The sequence below is a fragment of the Teleopsis dalmanni genome, chromosome 2, assembly GCF_002237135.1.
Source record: "Teleopsis dalmanni isolate 2A chromosome 2, ASM223713v2, whole genome shotgun sequence".
Lineage (NCBI taxonomy): Eukaryota > Metazoa > Arthropoda > Insecta > Diptera > Diopsidae > Teleopsis > Teleopsis dalmanni.
The window spans coordinates 223510525-223533925 of NC_051847.1; the positions used below are offsets into that span (position 1 = coordinate 223510525).

The 23401-nt window shown below is 26.4% G+C and overlaps 3 protein-coding genes across 8 annotated transcripts in view; all 3 read right to left on the reverse strand.

Annotated features, from left to right (window-relative positions):
* Window positions 1–18214, reverse strand: part of LOC119682122 (RNA-binding protein Nova-1) — a 70340-nt gene extending 52126 nt beyond the window's left edge. The window contains exons 1-2 of one of the 6 annotated variants that reach the window (XM_038095474.1): window positions 18119–18214; window positions 13020–13162 (exon numbers count right to left, since the gene is read on the reverse strand). The gene's annotated coding sequence lies outside the window, so the exon portion shown is untranslated. Of the gene's footprint in view, window positions 1–12546; window positions 12700–13019; window positions 13163–13385; window positions 13600–18118 lie in introns of those variants that run through there. The other 5 variants (XM_038095485.1, XM_038095476.1, XM_038095478.1 and 2 more) reach the window with 5 other exon arrangements.
* LOC119676833 lies at window positions 13125–19687 on the reverse strand. Its single transcript, XM_038088092.1, has 4 exons — window positions 19547–19687; window positions 19270–19417; window positions 19074–19208; window positions 13125–13162 (listed from the first exon to the last, which is right to left on the reverse strand). Exons 1-4 carry the CDS (start codon window positions 19685–19687, stop codon window positions 13125–13127), a joined length of 462 nt encoding a protein of 153 aa, XP_037944020.1.
* Window positions 19688–20719: 1032 nt separating this feature from the next.
* LOC119684395 (alpha-mannosidase 2-like) lies at window positions 20720–23393 on the reverse strand. Its single transcript, XM_038098429.1, has 6 exons — window positions 23107–23393; window positions 22681–23048; window positions 22106–22622; window positions 21432–21989; window positions 21164–21327; window positions 20720–21075 (listed from the first exon to the last, which is right to left on the reverse strand). Coding segments are annotated over exons 1-6 (1866 nt in total). The 5' UTR covers window positions 23365–23393; the 3' UTR covers window positions 20720–21074.
* Window positions 23394–23401: the final 8 nt, after the last annotated feature.

Here is a 23401-nt window from a genome sequence, read left to right on the forward strand (position 1 = left end):
AGTTATGTACTAAAATCCAAAAACTCTTTTAATATGTTAGTTATACACAAACATATGGTATATTTATAAACATATGTATATACATAATCAGTACAATATATGATATATGTACTTCATGTTGTATTCAGTGTTTTTCGTTGTAAGTTCGCTTAGAAGAAACAGTATTAAATAACCAGTATAAACATATATTACAACATATGTTTATACTGGTTAAGTAAATAATTGTAATAGGAAAAAATGCGTGATAAACGTATAATACAATTAAAGTTCCTTACCCATAAGAAACTTATAGAAGATTTCAATAAACATATAATAAAGGACGTTGACATCCCAAAAGTATTCTGACGAACATAAGAACATGTGTGTGGTAAATGTTTTAATTATTTGAAGCTGATATTAAATTTTAGTTTTTTTTATTTGTTATAAAAAATGAGTTGTATAATCTTATTTTTGTTTCTGTATAATTTTTGCATTTTATTCATTATAGTTCAAATAAAGAAAAATGTTATTTATTACAATATTACTTTTTTAATATAAGCTTTAACTTGAGTATCCTAAGATAGCACATTCACACTTTCTCATTTAGGCAGTTTTGGACATTAGTGGATATAATGAGAATGATTTACCATACAAAGTGCTTTCATATAAATGAGCTCATTATCAATAAAAATATATTTTTTTAAACCTTAAAAATAAATTTCTCACAAGAGAAATCACCAAATTTGAAATGTTTTCTACGTAAAATGTAAACAAAGAACAGCTGAGCTGTATACAAAAGCACTGAGGAAGTAATTAATAAAATCTTTGTTATTAAAAATTAAATTTGTATTTGATATATAAAATGTATATAAATGATTTAGTATAAAAGTTATATATTTAATTTTTTGTGTGTGATATATTAAGTAAAATTCTATTACCTGCATAAATGAGCTCATTATAATGTGAACGTTCACTCATTAATATAAATGAGCAAGTGTCTATATGAGCCAGTGTGAATGTACTATGTTATAAGTTTCAAAATTCAATCACTTTCATTCTCAAATTTAACTATTGTCTATTTTTCGCATCTGAATGCATTTTCAATGCACACTAGAAAATACAAAAATTGTAAAGCCGTTATAAGAACATGAGCAGCTTTCTTCATGTATTTTTTAGCTTATGAAAAAGCCTTTAATTAGGTTTTGAACTGCAATTTAATTAATATACTAAGTACTGTAAATATGAATGATAATGATATTCAACGAACTACACATTTTTATTGTAACCAAAGATCTAACGTTCACTTTTACGATGTCATAGCTGACCAAATATTTTTTAATGGGGGCTTTAGACAGTACGTATACTTCTGTACTTCCGTTTAATATATACTGACAGCAAATGATAGTTTACTTTATTTTAAAATTTTATTGAATATATTAAAAATTATCTACAACCAAAAATTTTGAAAATGTTCAACAAAATATATAAATTCTAAAAATATAGACATAGACCGAATATATAATTTTCGATTAGAAAAGTTGATAGTTTTGGCAACCCTGGTTTTTGAGCTGCTTATCACTTATGTGATTTCAAAGAAATTGAGTAAAATAAGCCAGCATTGCAGATTTCATGTTTTCTTTAAATTAGGGCTTGTCTTTTTGCAATATGCTTAGAAAAAGTTGTGCAAACTATCGTAAAAATCGTAACAACTGAGATTGATGTGAGCAAGATTTTTGATTTATAATAGTAAGTAAAACTAAAACTGAATGTGCTAATGCAATCAAAACATTGATCATCTATTAATTCTAATACCTTAGATACTAACCGTACGAAGATGGATAGGTAGTACGGCAATTAGTACATTAAGGTCGAATAAAAAACAGGAGAGTTATTGTCAGAAAGCAACTTCGAAGTTTGATAACGGATTTACATCGCAGAGATGTAAACATGTAAGTTTATATCCAAATCTTCCAAATATAACTTAACACACGGAATCAAAATAATGATGAATATATACGTATTATAATCTCTGGAACAGTAGAAAAGATATAATGTAATGTAAAGGAATTATTAATATGCATTAAATAGATATATGACATCCCATACACACAAATTAAAACACATGATCAGTATTTGTGAAGAGCATAGTATTCCTACTCTTAAAAAAGTACAATGAGTAGAGATGTAATTGCTCTCTCTTTGTTTTTTACTTTAACAAAGTTTACATCAGAAAAGATAAGATATTCTTTGGTTGACATATTCTTTACTTTTTTGTATTGTTGTTTACACAGCCGCACATGCTGTAATCAACAATGTTTATTCTCTATTGCTTGTTAGGATCTTCTCTAGTAAATAACAGAAGAGCACAAAGCATATAAATGATTTATTTTTATATTCCTCTTTATTCGTATACGATTCGTATCGTAATAGTTTGAAGTTATTTTGTTGTTGTTGCTTTTTATTTTTTTTTCAACAACTTAACTGATAAAACTACTCACATGAGATTCTTATTATTTTTAATATACGGGTATGAAAACTAAAAATGATAATCAAAACAACAATGAGTGTTAACAGTAATATGTATTTAAAAGTATTAATTTTTGCAAGAAATATATTATTATTCTTACAAATCTGAAATATTGAATGTTAGTTTAGCATTTTATTTATAAGTAAAAATTAAATGGAAAATAATTTTTGCTGATAACAAGTCAGTATATACTCAGTACTCAGAAATACACATGAACAACACTGTATTTTAGTTTTAATTGACAATTTAAGTATTGCAGTGGACTCATTCGTTTGTTCCTATACTTGTGCGTCACGAAGCACAACTCACTATGCACGTACAAAAACAATTTTTCTTTTATTATACTATGACTGGCTGTTTTCAGTTGTTGTATTGTTTTATTGTTGGTTTTGTTGTTATTGTTGTTATTGATGGTGGTGCTAGTATTACATACACACATTAGTTTGACCTGCAATTTTGTTTTTGTACTAATTTTTCTAATGTTATTTTATTTACTCTACTTTCAAATGACATTTATTAAATTGATTTTTCAGAAATAAAAAAGTAAAGCATATGTTTCATACATGCGTGCAGAGCGTGTATGCGTGTGTGTGAGTTTGTGGTTGGACAATAAATAGAAAATATTAATACTGCATGGAAGTCCATTCACGTGATGTGGACCTGCATTCCAATTAATCAGTAGTGTTTAATCTGTTTTTTAGTTTCTAGTTGTTGCAATAAAGGGTCATTAAAGACATTTTAAAAGACAGGTAGTGGACAACAATCACGTAATTTAATTTTTTTCATGTCATGCCAGTCCATCAATATTCCAACTTTTATAACATTATTTTTTATGTATTCAATAAATAGAAGGGGTGTTGTGGGTAAATTTTGGATTTTTAGGTTTGAAACATCAATAAATAAATAGTGAACGAAATAGTAATAAATTTCTTAAGTTGTTACGTCGAATATATTTTAAAGTCGGTTTTGTTTTTTAGGATTTTAACTTTTATTTCGTTTTCGCCATCATCAGGAGAATTCTAATATTCTCCAATATTATTGGTGGGGCAATATTAGGAATTCTTCTGAATTAAAACTCCTATAAAAAACATAGGAATATAAAATCCTAAAAACAAAACCAACTTTATAGTAATAAGTAGTAACACTAATTAAGGATAACTATCTAAACATTAACAACTAAAGATTTTTACTTAAGTAATTCTAATCACATATTTTTGCTTAAAATTTCAAGTTTACAGTCTTACAAATTTATAAGACACATTCCTATTAGAGTCATTAATTTATCCGGATTTTTAGAATATATTTTATACCAATATAAACATTTTTAATTATATATACCAACATTAAATTTTTTGAAACTATTGTACAAATTTACTTTAAATCAAAAAAATTCTTATCATTGATAAAAATCAATAAATCTTTACGAGTAATTAAATTTTAAAGGTTAGACATCAATACTTTCAAACATAAACATCTCCGATCGCTTATAAAATTTAACTATAAACTAAACTTACTACTCCAAACCAGTTAATTACTTAACTCAGCAACCTTCACAGCCTCACTAAAGACAAGCAAAACAAAACGAAATGTATTTAAATTAGAATTTATTGTGAGCAGAAAAACAAGAATAAAAGAAAAAACATTTGAAGACTAACGAGTTTATTAAAAAAGAACTACAAATAAACATTATATTCATTTAAAATTTTTTTTGTTTTTAATTAATGCTTAAATCGTGTATCATACTTGTATACGGTAATTAGCGTAAAATCTACACACAAAATTAATGCCATAAAATTTATTTTCTAAATATTAAAATACAACAATGACAGTGCTGCGAGTCGCAAATAAGTATTACAGAAGATAATTATCAACCACCAAAATTTAAAAAGGGACCAGCGAAATTATCATGTACTCACAGTTCCGTACAAAATAGGTAACACCAAAGGAACAAAACATACAAAGTAGCTTAAAATAAAATACATATTAGTTTAGTAACACACAAAGAAAATAATAATAAAAAATAAGAACAACCAAAATTACTTCCGCATACTACGAAATAAAAATGGACGATGAACATTTATAAATAAAACGGAAGTTAAACTGAAAACTTTGACTGAAAGCTTCAAATATGGCCGCACGTTAGGAACAAAAGAGAGTAACATAATAACAACGTTGCTACTTATGCAATGTGTTCTAACGCCGTTAGGAGTTGTGGCTTAATGACATCACAAATATTCTAATTTTTTGTAAAAATAATGTGAGTATGTTTGCTGGTCTTAAAAGAAATTTATTTTTAATTAATTTTATTGATAAACATATATACAAAACTAATTTTCACAGTTCTTATGAACACAGTTTCTGAAGAACTAGAAAAACTAATGCAAACTAAACAGGGCTTAGATACATGAATTTCTGCAACATATTACATATTTTTTTTACAATGAATGATGTGCAATCAATTAAAACTATTTTTATGGTGTTTAAGCAATGCTAAAAATTATTTGAAGTCAAAAGTTTTTAAGTGAAGTTTTCGTTAAAAATATCCAACTTTAATATCCGATATCTCGAAAACTAGGTTATATAACAATAAAGCGTAGTGCGAAAAGTAAGAATTACTTAATTCTGTTGTCCAATTTTTTGGATATTAATCCAAAATTATATATGTTGTTTTAAGAGTGCTTAACAAATGCTTTAAATGATATTCTTATAATAAATTCAGATTTCTAAATTTAAACAAACAAATCTGAAGATGCTATTGGTTTAATATATTAATAATTAAAGATTATTTTAGAGCTTAAAGTTAGTATTTTGAAGTTAATAATTAATCATAGGCTGACCATTGACTGTTTGAGATTTCCAAAAATAATGAAAAATTTAAGATTTAGGAGAAAATATCGACTGATAATTGTACAACTTTAATGGGGGTGTTTTTTACTATTTAAAACATATGATTTTCAGAGATAAAAAAAATTTAATTTTTTTTAAATTAATTATATAATACAACCAACCCTTTCCGGTTAAATATATCTTTCTTTTTCATTTTGTTTACACACTTTCTATTACAAATACATTAAGAGTAATGACCATCATAAAAATTTTGATACTTCCAGACCATACTAATTTACTATACTTTTTATAAACAATATTATATACAGTATTTATATACTTAGGTGTTTTTTTTATTTATGCTTAAAAGTGTTTGTGTGCTTGGGATTATTTATGTTTGAATAGAATGCTTGTTTTTCCTACAACAATACAGGCATGAGGGTTAATTTTTTCTTAATAAATGGTTAACTTTATGTAACAAAGTATAAAAACGTGCATAGAACTAACTGAGAAGCTTATTATGTATCCACAAATGCCGGAAACTCTCTTTACCCACACACAAAACGTGTACATAAACGAGCCGTCTTCAGTGTTACATCAAAATTACTAACAAAAAATGTTTGGAACAAAAAAAGTAAACTGACATATTTTCTATGCGTTTTGTCGACTAAAGATAACTACTAACTCTAGCCAGCTATTACAATATATACAATAATAATTTTAGTTGAAGTATTCTGTCGAAATATCAATAAAAAATAAGGACACGAGGCATGCTCTGCAATCCGTACATGTGATACTCATACGTCAACATGAAAAATGAAAGCAAAAATCAATTTATGTTAAACATAAGATTTCAACTAAGAAACCAACAATAAATATATCCCAGCTGGCATAAATACGCATGTGCATTATAATTATATATTCATGACGGCATAGTAAATGCCGCTTATATACACACACTCCTATACATAATGAAAAAGAAAAATGAAATCCTTGCTATTAAGATGATGTGCGGTGAAAAGAATAAAAATTCTTCTGCATAATTTTAGCACCACTGCTTGTATCTGTGTGTGTGTGTGCGCTGTTATACTAATGGTTTAAAAAGGCTTAACAAATATTTACGTTTACGTTAAAAAAGCATTTAAGTAAAGCAAGAAACCAACTGAATAATAGAAGTTAAATATTTTATTCTAAATGAAAAAAAAAAAATTTTTTTTAAAGAAAATTAGCTTGAGGACTTTTCAGAAATTATTTTTACTTTTTTTTAATGGTAGGCGGCAAGTCTTTGATAGCTTTCACACACAACTGCTCAGCTTTTATTTGGCACTCTACAGCTAAAGCAGGATTTCTGTTATGTTAGCTAAGTTTGCGGCTTAAGCAAATAAATTGACACATCAGCAGTGGTAGCAGCGGTAGCAGATATATATATATATATTTGAGGTAATCTCAAACTTTGTTTACACAACACAAATACACTACGTTTTTTTGAATAAATCATAAACTCAACTTAAACATTCGCATTGTTTGATGAATAAAATAAAAACAAACTCTAAAAATGAAATAGGTTACGAAATTTTAACACATTTTAAATGCAGGGTCAGTGGGATCCAAATTTTTATTGTGTAACTTAAATGCCCCAACTTTTATGAGAACGTTAAATTCAGATATTTCAAAAGCAAAACACATTAGATATATGGTACGTTGGAATTGTCAATATTTAATAAAAAATAATATTAAAGTGACGGAATTTTCAGTATTTCCTAATTTTTGTGTAAAAATATATAACTTATTTTTTTTTGAATTTTATCGAAAATAATTATAATATTAGTAAAATCTGTAATTAAAAAATTTAATTTACTTAAAATAATAGTATAAAATTCTTAATCTTGAATAAATTTATAAACATGTTTTAATTATTCTTTTAATCCATATCCTAAGAGCATAACATTATAATACAAATTTGGAATTTATTCAATTAAAGCTTGAAATGGCCCAACAGCCGGTACTACGACCAGAAGTGTCCTATTGTACCAATTTCACTATTAATTATACAAAGCTCTTTAAAGCTTTGTGAACAAAGTCCAGACCTAAATCTTAATCTGTTTTGGTGACAGAAATTCCATATGATACAACTTACAAATTTGGAATAGTTACGATTTCTTTTTTGCTTCAAACTTCTATTAATATTATTAACACCTTATGCGAACGAAATAAAAAACTATTGGTTTTATTATATCTAAAAAGTTGAATTATAATATACAATATGTATTTGTAAAATACTCGTATCTACCATAATAAGTTTGTTTATAATATACAATATGTATTTGTAATATATATTTGTTTATAATAAATATATTTGTAATATTATATCTTCTTAAAACGCAGTTTCGCAACACTTATTTCCTAATTGTGATTTCAATACAAGCTAAATAAGAAACGAAAACAAACAAACAAATTACTAGCTTTTAAGTCTTCACCTCCTTCAAAGACTGATACATTAAAAGAACTCAAGGTAAAGCACACACTTTGCACAAATTGCTCTACTTCTGCATACTCAATGCAGAAATGCGATATAAAGAGATGATACAGAGTAAAAACAAAAACCTAAATAAAATAGTTTACATGAAGGAGCATAATTAGGCCAAATTCCCCTAACGCCAATGCAACGTACTAAATATACATAGAACATTCTACACACACATTCGAACAAAGTTTGCAAGAACAAGTAAACAAAGTTTGCAATGGCAGCACATTTTGGCACATTGCTTTTACAGCAAGAACGCATGAATACAATGCAAAATAACAACAACAACACATGCAAACATTTTAAAATGGACTCATTGAAAAAATAGTATAATAACGTTCCTGCTATATTTTCTCACAAAAGCAAAAATATACAAACAAAACTGCTTAAATGAAAAATGCATTGTTGTAAATGGCAATTGGTGCTTCTGCAACAGCAACAACAACAACAACAACAACAGCAGCAGAAGTAGTAGCAGTAATTATTGTGCTCATTGTTGGACAACGCTTAAAACGGGTTGTGGGGCATTGATGTCAACTGACAGTTGTATGGTACTTTAATATGTGGGTGTATGTGCTAATGTGTGTTTAGTTTTAATCAATGTAGCTACATATAGGGGTAGTCAAATGTTATAGGTGACAGCTAGTGGTATTGCTTGTTATTATATTACTTCCTTTTGTTTGTTGATATATTTGTAGTTATTACTGTTTTATATACTATGCTTAAACTATATATAATTTTATTCAAATATTTTGTTGTAATTTGTTGTTGAAAATAACGTAAATATGATGTCGACGTCATCACATTTTACAGCAAGAACAAACATTTAACGCATATTGATGCATGATAAGCTTTACATGTACGCACACACCATATATCTACATCGTATGTGTGCCATCTATGTACAACGTAAATTGATGGCGCTATGCTGCACCACACGTTGAAAACTGGTACAATGTTGTCATAGTAACCGAGCTGCTGCAGTTGTTATTGCTGCCACTGTAAAATTTATATTGGCTGTCGCTGGCAATACTGTCGCTGCAGCAATGTTTAATATTTTTGCTTGTATTTTTTTTCTTACGAATATGAAATAGTATAGAAACTTGGTCAAGAGAGAACCTTGTGACATTATTTCGCTCTTATTTTCTTCAACAATGTTAAATATTCTTCTTTCTACTTGAGATAGTATATAAAAGAAATTGATTAACTTTTTTTTGTTAAAAGACACTTTACAAATTTTTTAGTTTAATAAAATGTGCTTCGTTGTAAAAATTTGTAATAAATTATTTTTAAGAAAAAATGATCAAATAATTATAACTTAATAGTATAAGTAAATATTAAATTATAATAATGCTTTTTTTAAAAAATTTATTTGAATCATAAAAAACATTTATTAGTTGATATTATATTATATAAATTTTGTTATACATATAGATATAATTAATCTAAATATAATTATATAATAAATAATAAATTAAGAATTCAACACTCCTCACAAAATACTAAATTGAAGAAGTGTGAGATACTTTTGGCAAAAGCGTGTCACAAAAGAACATACCTTGCCCGAAAATGTGTCAAAAAGAAAAAACTGATCGAAAATATATCAGAAAACAAAGATTACTATTTGATATGTATAAAATAAACAATAAGCAATGAATTAAATACTTTACAATAAATGAACTTTATTATTTAAAACGGATTTCTGAATAAATAACCGCCTTTTATGTTTTCAAGAGCAGTTATAATAATACTTCGCCCTGAGGAAGAAGTCAAACAAACTTCGGAACTTCGGCGATAGTTATATTGTTATATATAATAATGCAAACAAAAATAAAAACTAATCTATAAGCTTTTATTTCTTTCAATTCAGTAAAATGAATGGTACTCTATTGTACCCTAAAATTATACAGTAAACTTTAAGCTAAAAGGTTTACATTATACTTATTATAAATAAATTTCAATTTATTATAAAGACACATATATTTTTCAAAGTTATATAATTCATTATACCATCTAAAGTTAGTTGTTTAATTATTGTTACGACGATATTTTACATCTATAAATTTCACTATACGATATATTTGCAAACTAAAACTTCATAGAATTTATCTAATCTTTTTTTTAAAAAACTACTGAGAATCATAAATAAAAAAATATTTATATTTTTTTTAATTTACACGTAATATCAACAACAAAAAGCAAAACTGAAACATCAATGTTGGTACAACTAATTAGCAAAACGACACATGACAATTAGATAATTTTTCATTGTATGAAATTGCAATTAAGATAAACGGAAAAACAGGCAAATCTCACATATGCAAACCAGTATACTGAAAACGTGATCAACTAAACTTAATAACATTTATAGAGGCTATCAATTATGAACTTCCCTGACTTTAGTAGTATTCAGAACACTGTCCGTAAAAATTTAATAATAGACAATAGATAACAAATTGCCTTGTTAGTAGGAAAATAGTGCCTAATAAAAATGTGGGATTTTAACATTACCCACAACATTGGAAATATGCAAATAAAACAAGTTTAATAAAATTATTTTATACTATACTGATGACTTTTATGTAGATATATAAACAAATGATTTTGCTATTGTTGTAGCAGCAATAACAAAAATTACATCTTAGAAATTTAAAATTCACAAATTGATGCGCTGTTCATAACTCATACGCAGCGTTGTATTTTTAACTGATAGTCATTTGCAGTCACCAACTAAATTTGCAAATTAGTTGCCAGCGGTGCATTTTTAAAGGTTTTGCATACAAATTTTTTCATTTAATCATATTTTATATAATAGCAAGTAGAATCTTTTATAAAATTTATTTAATATAAATTTTACAATCTTAGAATATTTTTTAAGAAAAATTCTAATTACACTTCTAACAATTCTATAACAAACTTGTCTATAATAATTATTTTTGTAAGTATGCACGAAAGAGTTAATATACATAGTTAATAGAAATTATGATTTATTAATTATATTATTAAATCAACTCATTTGCTAAAATAGGTGCTAACTAAGTTGTTTATATGGTGTTTTCCCAATCAAGACAGGTCTCCAAGTACGTTTATTTTAAAGGACTCTGTTAATCTTATGTTTGGATACTAAACATAATCATTTATTTAATTATATATCACTAAGGTATACATAACTCGGTGTATCTATATATATATATATAATAATATTAAATATATATATAATATATATATATATAATATATATATATATATATATATATATATATAAATAGATGCGGTGTTAGTTACAGTTGTTACAGTTATAAATAACGTTCGTCAAGGAAGGCGTGAAGAAATTTTTCGATAAGTTAGATCAACACTCTACATCCATAATATTAAAAATTAATATTATGGATGTAATAATATTAAAAATTAATATTATGGATGTGGATGTGGAATATTATGAAATTTCTACCAACGAAAGAAGATATGCTGGCATCGAGGTACTTATAAAGAGATAATATCTCAAGTGCAATATATACAACTATTTATCTATAGTTTAGCTTAAAGTGGCAACCTTGTGTCCAAAGCTCACTTCAGCTTAAATAATGGCCTCTGTGATTCACCCGTAGGAAAAAGTAAAAATTCTGAAGAATACCTACTCTTGACAGTCAGTCAATAGAGTTACAATAAATTAATATAAAATAAGGCATGACTTTACATCTTTTTTGCAACTTTAGTTAGTCTATTGCACGTAAGTTAATAAATTGGCATTGTAAAATATACAACTCTTCAAAACTTAGGTATACATTAACAAATTTTCATATAGAAAAGGGAAGCCTAATATAAAAATATTTTATATGATCATAATTTTGTTAATACAAATCTTAAGAAAAATGTTAAATGATTTTTTAAGTGACAAAAAAAAAATGAGAATTCTTAAGATTTATATAGGGATTTGTGTAATGTTATAAATAGTAATTTATACTAAAATAGTATTATAAGTAATAGATTTTTTATACTGCAGGAACTTAAATTGAACAATAAAAAATTTGTTTATATACAAAAACAAACTAACAAAATCAATGAAATTTTTTTAAATCAATACCATTTACAAAGTGGAAAAGTATTCTTATATGAAATTTCATATATATAAATACTATACTATCTACTCATTTTTAAGAGACAAAATTGACAAGTGTAGTTTACTACAAATAATAAATGATAAATTTATTAACATAAAAAAGTCCTGAAATATATATATTTTTATTCAGAAAGATATCTAAAATATTTTGAACTAAAAAGAAAACATAGCCTATACATATCCACTAAAATGATCAATAATCTCTTTGAACTACCTACACAATTTAGAAAAAAGCATATTAAAAAAGCATATTAATCACTTAATTTCTGGACAGCAAAATCTGAGGGAAATATTTGTCTAAATTATTTTAAAAATGTTTATAAATAATTATTGTTACTAATATAACTATATACTTATAATTAGATTTTTAATTTTTTAGTATTATTGTTGTTGTTGTAAATTTTTTTAATATAACTAATTACTATAAAAAAATACATCTTTAGATATACATACATATGTCCAAAAAATATTATTTAAAAATAAAGTTGAATTTATTTTATTTAAAAGACATAAACAATATATATTATTGATTTTATAATTTTTTAAATAATTTTTTTGAAAAAAATTTACCAGTTTTAATTGTGGTTGTAGTTGTTGTTGTAGTTTAAATGGTTGTTGTTTTTTCGCCGTAACTACGTTTTATAAAATTTATTGAAATTTTGTGTTGTATTTCTTGTTTTATTAAGAACACAGTACACTGCAAAAATAGAAGCAATTTATTGCAATTTTTATATAAATGTCAATGTAGATGTTTGTAATTTTTTAAATTTGTTGTTTCCGTTTTTTATTTATGAAATTATTCGATGCCGTTGCTGCGACATTAAGTTTGCAAATTGAAAGGATTGTTCCTTTGTTTTATTTATTTATGTTTATTTATATTTTATTTATTTATTGGTTTATTTAAATATATTATTTAAAATATATTTTATTGTCTTTTTGTTATTATTTTTGTTGTTGTTGTTGTAGCTTATGTTATATAAAGCACACTTTTTCTTTCGTTTTATATATATATATATATTATTTTATTTTTTGATTTACTTTACCTTTGCTGATGAAGTAACAGATTTGATGGCTCGAAAAGATTTGAATGAAAAAATGATGTAGAATGTTTTATTTTTTCTTATGAAGCATTTGCATAAAGTATTAGCTTATTTAAAATGTGGAATTTCTAGATTTCCTTTAATTCCTGCAATAATAAAAATATGATTAATGATTTTTATTGATAAATTATTTATTTTTTATTGCTAATTATTTCATTATTTCATAAAAAAACATTATACAGTTTTAAAATTTGCATTTGTAGATATTCTATTTTCGTAATGCAATAATTTAATTAAATTGATTTTATTTTAATGCTTATTTATTACAACTCTCACTTAATTTAATTTTATTCAATTTAATTCTCATACAATTTCTTTTTTTCCTTCGCTAGAATGGCTTTGTGACTATTGCCGTTCGTTGTGTGCCGTTGAGTTACGTTTTCTTTCATCTAACGTTTGATTCTAACTGAGAAAATGTGAATAATTTTAATGTCACAGTTTTTTCTGTTCTTTGCGTTTTTTTTTTTTACTATTTTCTAGCTTTTTTTCTGTGTCCGCTCGTGTTTTATTGTGCTTTATTGTTTTTCTTCTACATCTTCTAAATTTTTTTTAGATTCATAAAATTGATTTTTTTGTAAATTTTTTTACTACTTTTATTTTTGTTTTCCATTTTTAATCAAATACATTGTAATCATTTTGAAACCCTTAATGTTCCTGCAAATTGTTCTGAAGTCCCCCATATTATTCTATTATTTGGTTTTGTTGTTGTTGCCGTTGCTGCTGCTGTTATTGTTAATTTACAACACAACATTTCTTAACACGTGAATGCTTATATGTAAGTAAGCTTTCGCTCCACTTGAATACTGCATGTAATGTTATATGATTGTGTGTTGTGTATTGTGTGTTGTGTAAATAGAAAACGTACGAAGCATTTTCATTTGCTTTCGCTGTTCTCTTAGACTTTTGCTAAGTTTTATTTAGTGGTTGTTTGTTACTGTAGTTGCTTTTGGGAAGCTTATTAGGGCAGTAGGTTCCAACTAATACAACAAGGAAATATTTTTATTACTCATACATATACGTATTTAGGTATATGTGTGAGTAGTTTAATTTCAAGCTTTCGTAACAAAAATTGAGCATAAAACTCAACGAATTTTTACTGAATGCGAGTACGAGCGCCGTATTGAATGTAGAGGTTAAAATTTTATACTGTTTTTTAGTATTGAAAATTTGAAAACTATATGCATTTTTGAAAATACTCGGTTGAGAGATAAAAATGTATGAACGTATGAAATTGAAATGATTGTGCATGAGTTGGCGTATGTGCAACCTTGTAAAATATTTTCGAGTTTTTTGCTTTTTTTTATTTGCTTTAATATCTTAAACTGCTAAGTTGCAATTTTATTTTTAAATACGATATTAATAAGAATAGTTTAGTAGGTTTTGCAAAACAAAAAAAAAAAACTATGTTAAATAATAGCCTGTGATAACGTGATAATAGAGCATTTAAACCATTTGCTTTTTCTTCACGACTTATAAGAGAATTTATGAAGTTAAATTCTTAATCAAATTGAAATTGTTATAATTAAGGAATTTAAAACATATGTGAACCGATAAAGTATAAATAAGTTACATATTAACAAGTCACATACCATTAAAAAACTATGAGAATATATATATATTACATTGGATTAAAGTTGATATATTTTTTAACCGTATTAATCGTATAAATTTTATTTATAATTATTCATATAAATATATAAAAAAGAATGTGTTAAAATTTATTCCCAATTCTCTATGCGTTATTCATTTAATATTTTATATAACTTTTTTAAATAAAACTTATTTTTAGAATATAAATAACAAATCAATCCGTATCTTATTAAAATTATAACATTAATTGCTGTTTTTTTTTAAAGAAATATTTGCTCGGTAATACAAAAGCAAAATTATAATTAATATAATGTTTAAAGAATGCCTTGGGATAATTTGATAATTATATATATATAATTCTTAAAATTTTATTTCTATTTTATATTTATTGATTTTTTTTTTATTTAAAACAATAAATACAAAACATATGAGAAAATTATATTTTACAGAAAGTATAGGTTTCATAATTCTTATTTTTGAAATATAGATTATCATCAAAAATAATCCAAATCTACTAAGAGTTAACTTTTATTTTATTAACTGCCACATTTAAAATGACAATTTTTTGCATTAACAATGGAATTCTATAGGAAACTTAACTTCTATTAACGTTTTTTAAAAAATATTGCATTTTGCTTATATATAATGAGAATTTTATCCATCAAAAGAATATTTAAGGGAAAAATTTCAATTGAATGTGAGAGATAAAAACGTAGAAAACCATAAAAAATACTATATCTACATAACTGCATTATAGTGTAATGTGGATACATTGTTACGCTAAACTCAATTAAAGTTTTCAGAAGTTCTACAATCTAATCAAATAAAATTAGATTTAATATTCTGTCAGTGTTGCCATGTACGTTTATTTTAACTGAAAAGTAGTCAAAGCTTATGTTTCAATATATTTCGATATTAATAAACAGCTGAAGATGATAAAAAGTTGACTTGTATTTAATATATAAAAGAAACATTTGTTCTATATTTGAAAAGCTCAATTAAATCTCAAAATTATAACTATCTGAAATTATAGAAAACTAAGTGTATTGAAACAATAAATTTTTGTTTTTTTAATTATTAAATAAATGTTAACAAAATAATTAAAAGTGATATTTTTATGAATATTCCATAAAGTCAATAAAAAATTCAAAAAAGTCAAAAAAATTGTATTGAAGTAGAAACATATTTCTTTATAACAATTAAGAAAATTTTTATAGCACTTTAAAATACTGTAAATCAAATTTACATATTATTTTAAAAATAAATATTTAGGAAACTTAACAAAATGTATTATAATTTTTGTCTTTGCATTTTATATAAAAAATAATTTCGAATAATTATTTTTATATGTTTTAATTAATTCTTTTTAGTTTTGTGTTTATTACTAATATTTGAAAATCCTTACACGAAAAATGTTTCATTAGACAATTCATTTAAATAATTATTTTTAGAATATATGAATTCTAATTATGAGTAGTAGATATCGTATAATTTATTATACAAATTATAAATTACACATATAAAAAATTATAGTTATTTTTATACTTTCGTTTGATTGTATATACATCGTTGTTCTGAATTAGTTAAACCTTATGCCTCATTATTATTTTTAAATAACCATAATAAATTTTATAAACATTCTTTCTTCTATTACAAACCGTAAAAGCGAAGAAAGAATGTTATTTAACTCTACACACATACTCTACGCATATACATTTTGCACTAGAATCTATAATCTCCAAACTTTTATGAAACAACGTAAAAACTAAACGGACAAACGAATACAAAATCAAGTTCACAGATGTGTGAGCAAAAGAATGTAACGATTGAAATAAAAATATTGTGTGAATTTTTTTGTTGAAAAGAGTTAAGGAATGCTTAAATGAAAAATATATATATAACAGAGTTATATTAATTAACTCTGTTATTATTTTATATTTATTTTTAGATAGATTTAATGTTAATGTTTAACATAGAAATATATTTACTCTTGTAAACATAAATTTACAAAAAAGTTTCAGTTTTTTGACAGTTGATAGGTTAGAAATATTTGACTTGTTTCGTTAACTAATATTAACTTTTGCTTTTTAATATTCGTGAAGTATGAAAATATTTGTATGAAATATTTGTCTAATATTAAATGCGATATTCTTTAATTTATTTTTTCAACTTTGTTGTGAATTAAAATTTTTTTTTTTGTTTTAATTAAAAGCAAATTTCGTATTGCTTAATATCTTGTATAAACAAAATTGAAAACATTTTTCTTTTCATGATTTTATGGCGGTATTGAGCGAAGTGAGCAAGGTTGCATTGCATGAGAGAAAAGTTGAGAGTGGTGAAAATTGGTTCCACGCACGCAACACTCAAAGCTCATACACTTTGATTATTGAAAAAATCTGCTGTTTCTATGTTGCTTTGTAGTTGTTTGTTGTTTTTGTTGTTCAACTGCTGCTTTGACACACTTTTGTATGACGTAGTTGTTCATATGCATGACATTTGACCATTGGAATGCTTAGATATATTCAGTTATATACTCATGTATATGCATACATACATAAATATATTTATATACATATATATGTATATAAATCGATTTTAATTATAAATTTTTTACTTAAAATTTTTTCATAGACTGCAGCTTTTTACGTTTTTCTTCATAGGATATAGTTAATATATATGTATTTATATATAGTAGAAAAAGGAATATATGAAGGAAATATAAAACTATAAGAATGCAAAAGTATCTTAATATAAATTAACACACATGTGTGTTGATATATGAATTTTAAACTTTTTTTTCGTCACACTTTTGTTGCGCCATTTATTCGATTACTTTTTCTTTGTTCGAAAAATTGTACTAATTTTCATAACTAAATTTTGATAATAAATATTTAAAAACTATTTAAATGAGTTATGTATTTGAATTTATTCTCATATGTGTTATCGTTATTTTTTTGTTTCTATAACATTATTTTTACGCATAATTGTAGTTTTTATGTAACCAGCATAAAAGTATCTCACAATCTGCCGCTTTTTTGTCAGATAGTTTGGTATTGTATCTATTTTCTGATTTATATTTGACATTGAATTTTTTAAGTTAAATTTCCGACTTTCGGACTAACAAAATAAAAGATTATTGTCATTTCTCGCTATGTTTATCAATGCGGACTGACAAAAGCCTAAAACAATTTAATTTCATTTTTCATATGTTTTATTTGTATTTCATTTTATATGTTCTATATTGAATTAAAATAATTTCACAAAAGTATTAGACAATGCGCAGTAAATAGTTTCAATTAAAGTGTTTTAACTGGAACGCACACACTTTACACACATTTATGCATATTTTCACACTAACAAATTACTCAATTCTATGAAAAAAAAAATTATTCTGCTGTTATCAAGATAAGCAAAAATACATTTTTTATAAAAAAAGATTGATTTAAACGTACTTATGACAAAAACGTGTGTACGAACAAACGAACGAATCGCTGCGACTTATGGCTCGAAAGTGATTCCAATGTTATGAACGACTGTAAAAATTCCCCACAAATTCAAATGAAAAATTTCAATTTCATACAAAACTTGAATTTGTATCTGTAGCTTGCATTGATACATGTTCATGTACTTCTCACAGATATCTCACAAGTATCTCACAAATCTGTCTCACTACTATTGCATACAATAGTGGCAATATTGAACGTTCTCACTTGGGTATAGGTACGAGTAAAAGCAACAATATCTCAGCATATGTATAAGTTCTCATTCTCTCACTCATTATTAACAACAAAACATGAAACGTGCTTCAATACTTTGGCGTTTTAACGCGGCACTACGAAACTATATGATACGAGTATGTGTGCTGCAACCCACAAGATTTGTGACTTCCCAGTAGAAAACGGATCGATCCGTCATCGAAGACGTCTTCAAGACATGGATGCATACATGAAGACCGATCGATCCAAATGTATGACGGTCTTCGAAGACACTTTCATACAAATTAGCCAAATGTCTTCAATGAATTTTTGCGTACACGTCTCGAAGACCGTCTCGAAGACCATGTCTTGCATAACGGACGCATTCGACAGAAAGTTGTGCGCTCTTAGTGCAGTGCTCATAAAATTTTTTCACCCTTTTTTTTATTTCTACTCTTTTATTGCGCTCTTTAAATTTTAAATGAATTTCAATTTTCTCTTTAAATAAGTAGAAAGAAATTGTTGTATTTTGTACTTTTATTTATTTTATATAATAATTTTTTATATTACATTCAAAATTAAAAGTTTTAAAAGTAAATTAAACTTAAAAACTAGTAAACGTAATGAAAATTAATTTAAATAATTAACTTAATATAACATCTAATATCTAAAATTAACTAAAACTAATAAAAAATAATTTAAAGCATTTCGCTATCATCAATTGTTGAAGTCATCTCTCTTCCTTTTGCCCGAAAGTTTTGCTTATTTAATCGATTTTTTGCTAGTCTTAGCGCACTCCGCAGGTCTCCTATAAAATCATTAAATGATTTTCCGTTTCTTGTCGATTCTGTAAATTGAAAAGAATTGTTATTTTTAAAAAGTAAATGTAAAATAAATTCAGTAATTACCAAAAATAGCATCCAGCAAAAAGGGATACTCCCGCAAAGACGTTTTCCCTTTTACCCCACCGCAGTTATGAGATAGAATTATGCTCTTGCTGAAGATGGCTTCAATGTTCGCAACATTCCCCGACAAGATTTTCTTCATTGATTCAATCTAAATAAAAGTAAAGAATTTAGGTTAATATAAATATAATATAGGTATATATTAAATGATATACTTAATGAATTAAAAATATATATATTCATAAGTATATTAAATAAAAATTTGTTGTTAAATACTTACAATTTCCAATTTTCGGTCTCCTTGCAATTCCTCATTAATAAATATTATTTCCTCATACGTTTTAAGAGGAAATTTTTGTGCCCACTGCACTAAATGTAGCCCCAAATTTTTTTTTAATAGAACATTGTTTTCGGCCAACATCTCTTAATATCAATATAATTTCCAGGAACTAAGTCACTATTTAATTTGTTTTTATTTAATTTCTTTTTTTTTAATATTTCATAGTTTAATGATTTTGTTTCTTTATTCATTTTGATTTTTTTAATATTTATTTCACAAATGTTTATTCACTACACTTCAAAATTATTGCGTCACTTCATTTATAAAACAAAGCGTCATCTGAGACAAAATTCAAATACGTTGCTATGACTACAAAAAATGAGAGAGAAAACAAAGAAAGAGTATTTACATTCATGTTTTGAGCAATTGTTTTACAAATTTGCTTGAAAATGCGGACGCGGTATCAAAGACCGTCTTGAAGACAATGTCTTCGAAGACCACTTTTTCTACTGGGTTTGTCAAATACATTTCTTAACCATGCACAGAAACACAGATACACATCAATACTTGCGCACTATCCCTGTTATCTTGCTAGAGAGCCAATTGATATTCTCACACATACAAGTGTATACAGTTTCAAAACAACCACTTTGCTTATTATCTGGATTCATGGAATCTGGATTCAGAGCAATAGGAATCTGAAAGCATGCGCCTGACCGACAGACCATGTGGAGTGGAGTATAAGCACTCGTTCTGTACTGATATCTACGGTTGGTGTTATATTTTGTAGTTTTCTTGCTTCATCACTCTTTTTGCCCGATTCGCTTTTGGATACATACACATTCGTTCCCAATAAGCTTAACTCTTTGCTCTTAACAGAGAAGACATACTAAAAGTTGGTTGTTTTGGTTTTCTGATAAGAACGGGAGAGAGACATGGAGAGCATTCATACCGTAAATATAGACAATTGAACAATGAAACTATGTTATTCCACTTTTTCTGCGCTTCAGATATGCAGATTACTTAAACCACTTGCATAATGTATTAAATCAATGAGCTCACATATATGTTGAGCAGTCAAATACTATGTACTCCCGTAAAAAAAAATGTTAGCTTTGGATTTATGGAAGCTTTAGCATCCTCACATAAAAAGTTAATTTTAAGTTAATCTTGTTTTACACTTTCTTTTATTTTAACCTATCTTATATTATTAACAATATGCTTTGATAAGAAGAATCTAATTTGTAACAGAAGACAAACATCTAAAGAACGGGTCTTTAAAACGGACTCGGCTGCATTTTCAATTACTTTTAATAATATTATGTTTCCTATATTTTATATACTTATATACTTTAATATTACTTAAACCTGGAACCTGCTTTTAACGCACTGTTGGACTTGCACTTAAGCCGCTAGCTAGCTCATTGGGATTAACTCATCTACTTATCTGTTTCTTGTATTTTGTTGTGGTATTTACGAAACATTTTTTAAAGTCTTGATGAATTCCTTTTGCATAATTCCATATTGATCTACAAATGTAGTGATGTTAACTTATTATATTACATAAATGTTAATTATATAATATTTTATATATATATTTTATATGTAAATAATTACTATATTTTAAAGGGAATATGTTTAAAAATTAGTGCTTTTGTGTCCATAGGACAAAATTGTAGTTCTTCTATATCGACTTCACCCAAATTTTTTAAAAAAGTTAAGGTTGTTCTGTGTATAGAACTTCCATAAGTCTGGAACGGAAATAAATTATGTAGTTGCACCTGAAAGAAAAATTGTTTTTAATAAATGAAAAATATCGTAACATATATAACATTATCATCTCATTATCTCACTGAACAAATTTTTATTCATTTACAAAACTCACCGATTTGTTCAGATTTCCAGTGTGAGCAGAACATTCCAACACTTTGGTGCGATGTATAATAACTCCTGTGTTTACTTCAGTTGAGTTTCTCTCCAGATTAATTATATTTCGTAATGTAATTATTTCCATATCATCACTAATTGGTGAATATTTGGTACCGAAGTCTTTTCGTAACGCTGTTTCCAATGATACATAAACAAATTTACTTATAGGATTTAGAAGCTCTTTAGTAGCACGGTATGCAGCCAAAGTCAATGCACCGGCAGGATGATTTTCTACACGTTTTTCACAACCTTCTAAGTTTTCAAACAACAAATGAAATATTTGTTCTGTTGGTTGATTGTCAAGTACACCCTCGCCTAAGCCACGGCCATCGCTTTGACTTAAACGCCGATCCAACATTATTTCTAATACTCCTGATGACAGAGAAGTTCCACCCAAAGGCTGAGCAGTGATTATTGTAAGTCGCGTATTTTCATCTTCAATATAAGCTGCAGTGGGTACCGGGTAAAAATTCGCTTGCAAAGGAAGCTTATGAAAATAGTTTCGCTTGATCATCTGTCGATTAAATATAAGCGATAAATATTCCAAATAATAATAACGAAACAATTTATTTAACTTAAAGCAGATACTATAATAAATGCAATATTACGTTTAAACTGTGACATACATACTTGCAAACCATTGAGGTCAGTATAGAAAACATCTTTATTTTTAATTGTTGTTGCAATTCTCATAGATATTTCAAAATTGTTCAATGGGCTTATGTTGACAATATTACGTATTTCAATTTTATTATCATATATCCTTGTGCAATGTACAACAAGAGGTAGACCGACGCAAACAGAACTCTCAATTGGTCCTTCGGTATATACAATATAAGGTACAAAATTGCCTACTAAGGGTTTTCCTGGACCATTAGGCAAGAAGAGATAAGCCCCAGATTGTTTGCTCCACCAGTTAGTACCATATTCATAAAATTGCACTGAAACCGGCCAGGGTTCTCTAATCCTATCGGTTTTTATAGACTTTAGAGTTCCATTATTATTAAAATGTATGGTGCCACCATTAGTTAGAGTTATAATATATTCACGTTGGGCAGTAAATTTTATTAGTTCCTTTGGATAGTTTTCAATGTTTACAGCAATAAATGATGTATTCGATATGATGTTTGAAGCGAAGTATGTATGTCTATTAATAAATCAGATAATTTAAATGTGTTATTTAAGATGTTATAAGAAGTTCTTACTTTGATTTCGTTTTCTCCGATTTCAGATTTAATATATATGTTTTCATGCCCAGAGGAGGTATTTTAACTACAAAATGTAAATTATAAAGTTTAGTTAAAAAAGTCGGAGTTATTTTATCCCAAATTACAACTGGAGTTATTTGTGCTTGTATTGGACGGCCATCAAGATCTGAGACAAGAATAAATGGGGCAGTAACTAAAAACTGTACTGTTTCCTCTCGCCATTGTGCCAATGAATTGTGAAACACTAGAAATTTACTGTTTCCATCTTCTTCGCTAAAAATAATTGGACTACGAATTGAGCCGTTACACGGCCAGTTAGAATCATCTATGTCGAAATATTTCTTATTATAATCCATTTTTTCATACTAAAAAAAAAAACTTAAAGTTAGAGTTTACATATATTTCCGACACTAAATTACTTACAGAATTTCTAGTCATTAAACGGAAAATATTCATTTCCATAACATACTGACAATCCTTAATGGCATTTTTCAGACGGATTGAATAATCTTCTACCACATGTGCTCTTGCGGTGCCCGTTATGCCATCGTGATGCTGAAATAGGGATAACTGCCGACGCACATTTCTTAGAATTTTCTCAAAACGGTCATTTTTATATTTTACATTCCATGCATTTAGCTGTTCCGCCGCTCGCAAGTAGTACAACAGAACACGTTCCATGCGCTTATAAAATGGACGTGTTGTATAGTAACCACTC

Bases quoted from the DNA above. Each gene is read 5' to 3' on its own strand.
- LOC119676833 (XM_038088092.1), bottom strand. From the start codon at position 19,687: ATGTTGGCCGAAAACAATGTTCTATTAAAAAAAAATTTGGGGCTACAT. The intron at 19,209-19,269 runs GTAATTACTGAA...TTCAATTTACAG, and splicing joins TTTGCTGGATGCTATTTTTG to AATCGACAAGAAACGGAAAA. The intron at 13,163-19,073 runs GCGAAATGCTTT...TTATTATTGCAG, and splicing joins GACTTCAACAATTGATGATA to GAATTAAAGGAAATCTAGAA.
- LOC119684395 (XM_038098429.1), bottom strand. From the start codon at position 23,364: ATGGAACGTGTTCTGTTGTACTACTTGCGAGCGGCGGAACAGCTAAAT. The intron at 22,623-22,680 runs GTAAGAACTTCT...ATTTATTAATAG, and splicing joins TCGGAGAAAACGAAATCAAA to ACATACATACTTCGCTTCAA. The intron at 21,328-21,431 runs GTGAGTTTTGTA...TTTTTCTTTCAG, and splicing joins CTGGAAATCTGAACAAATCG to GTGCAACTACATAATTTATT.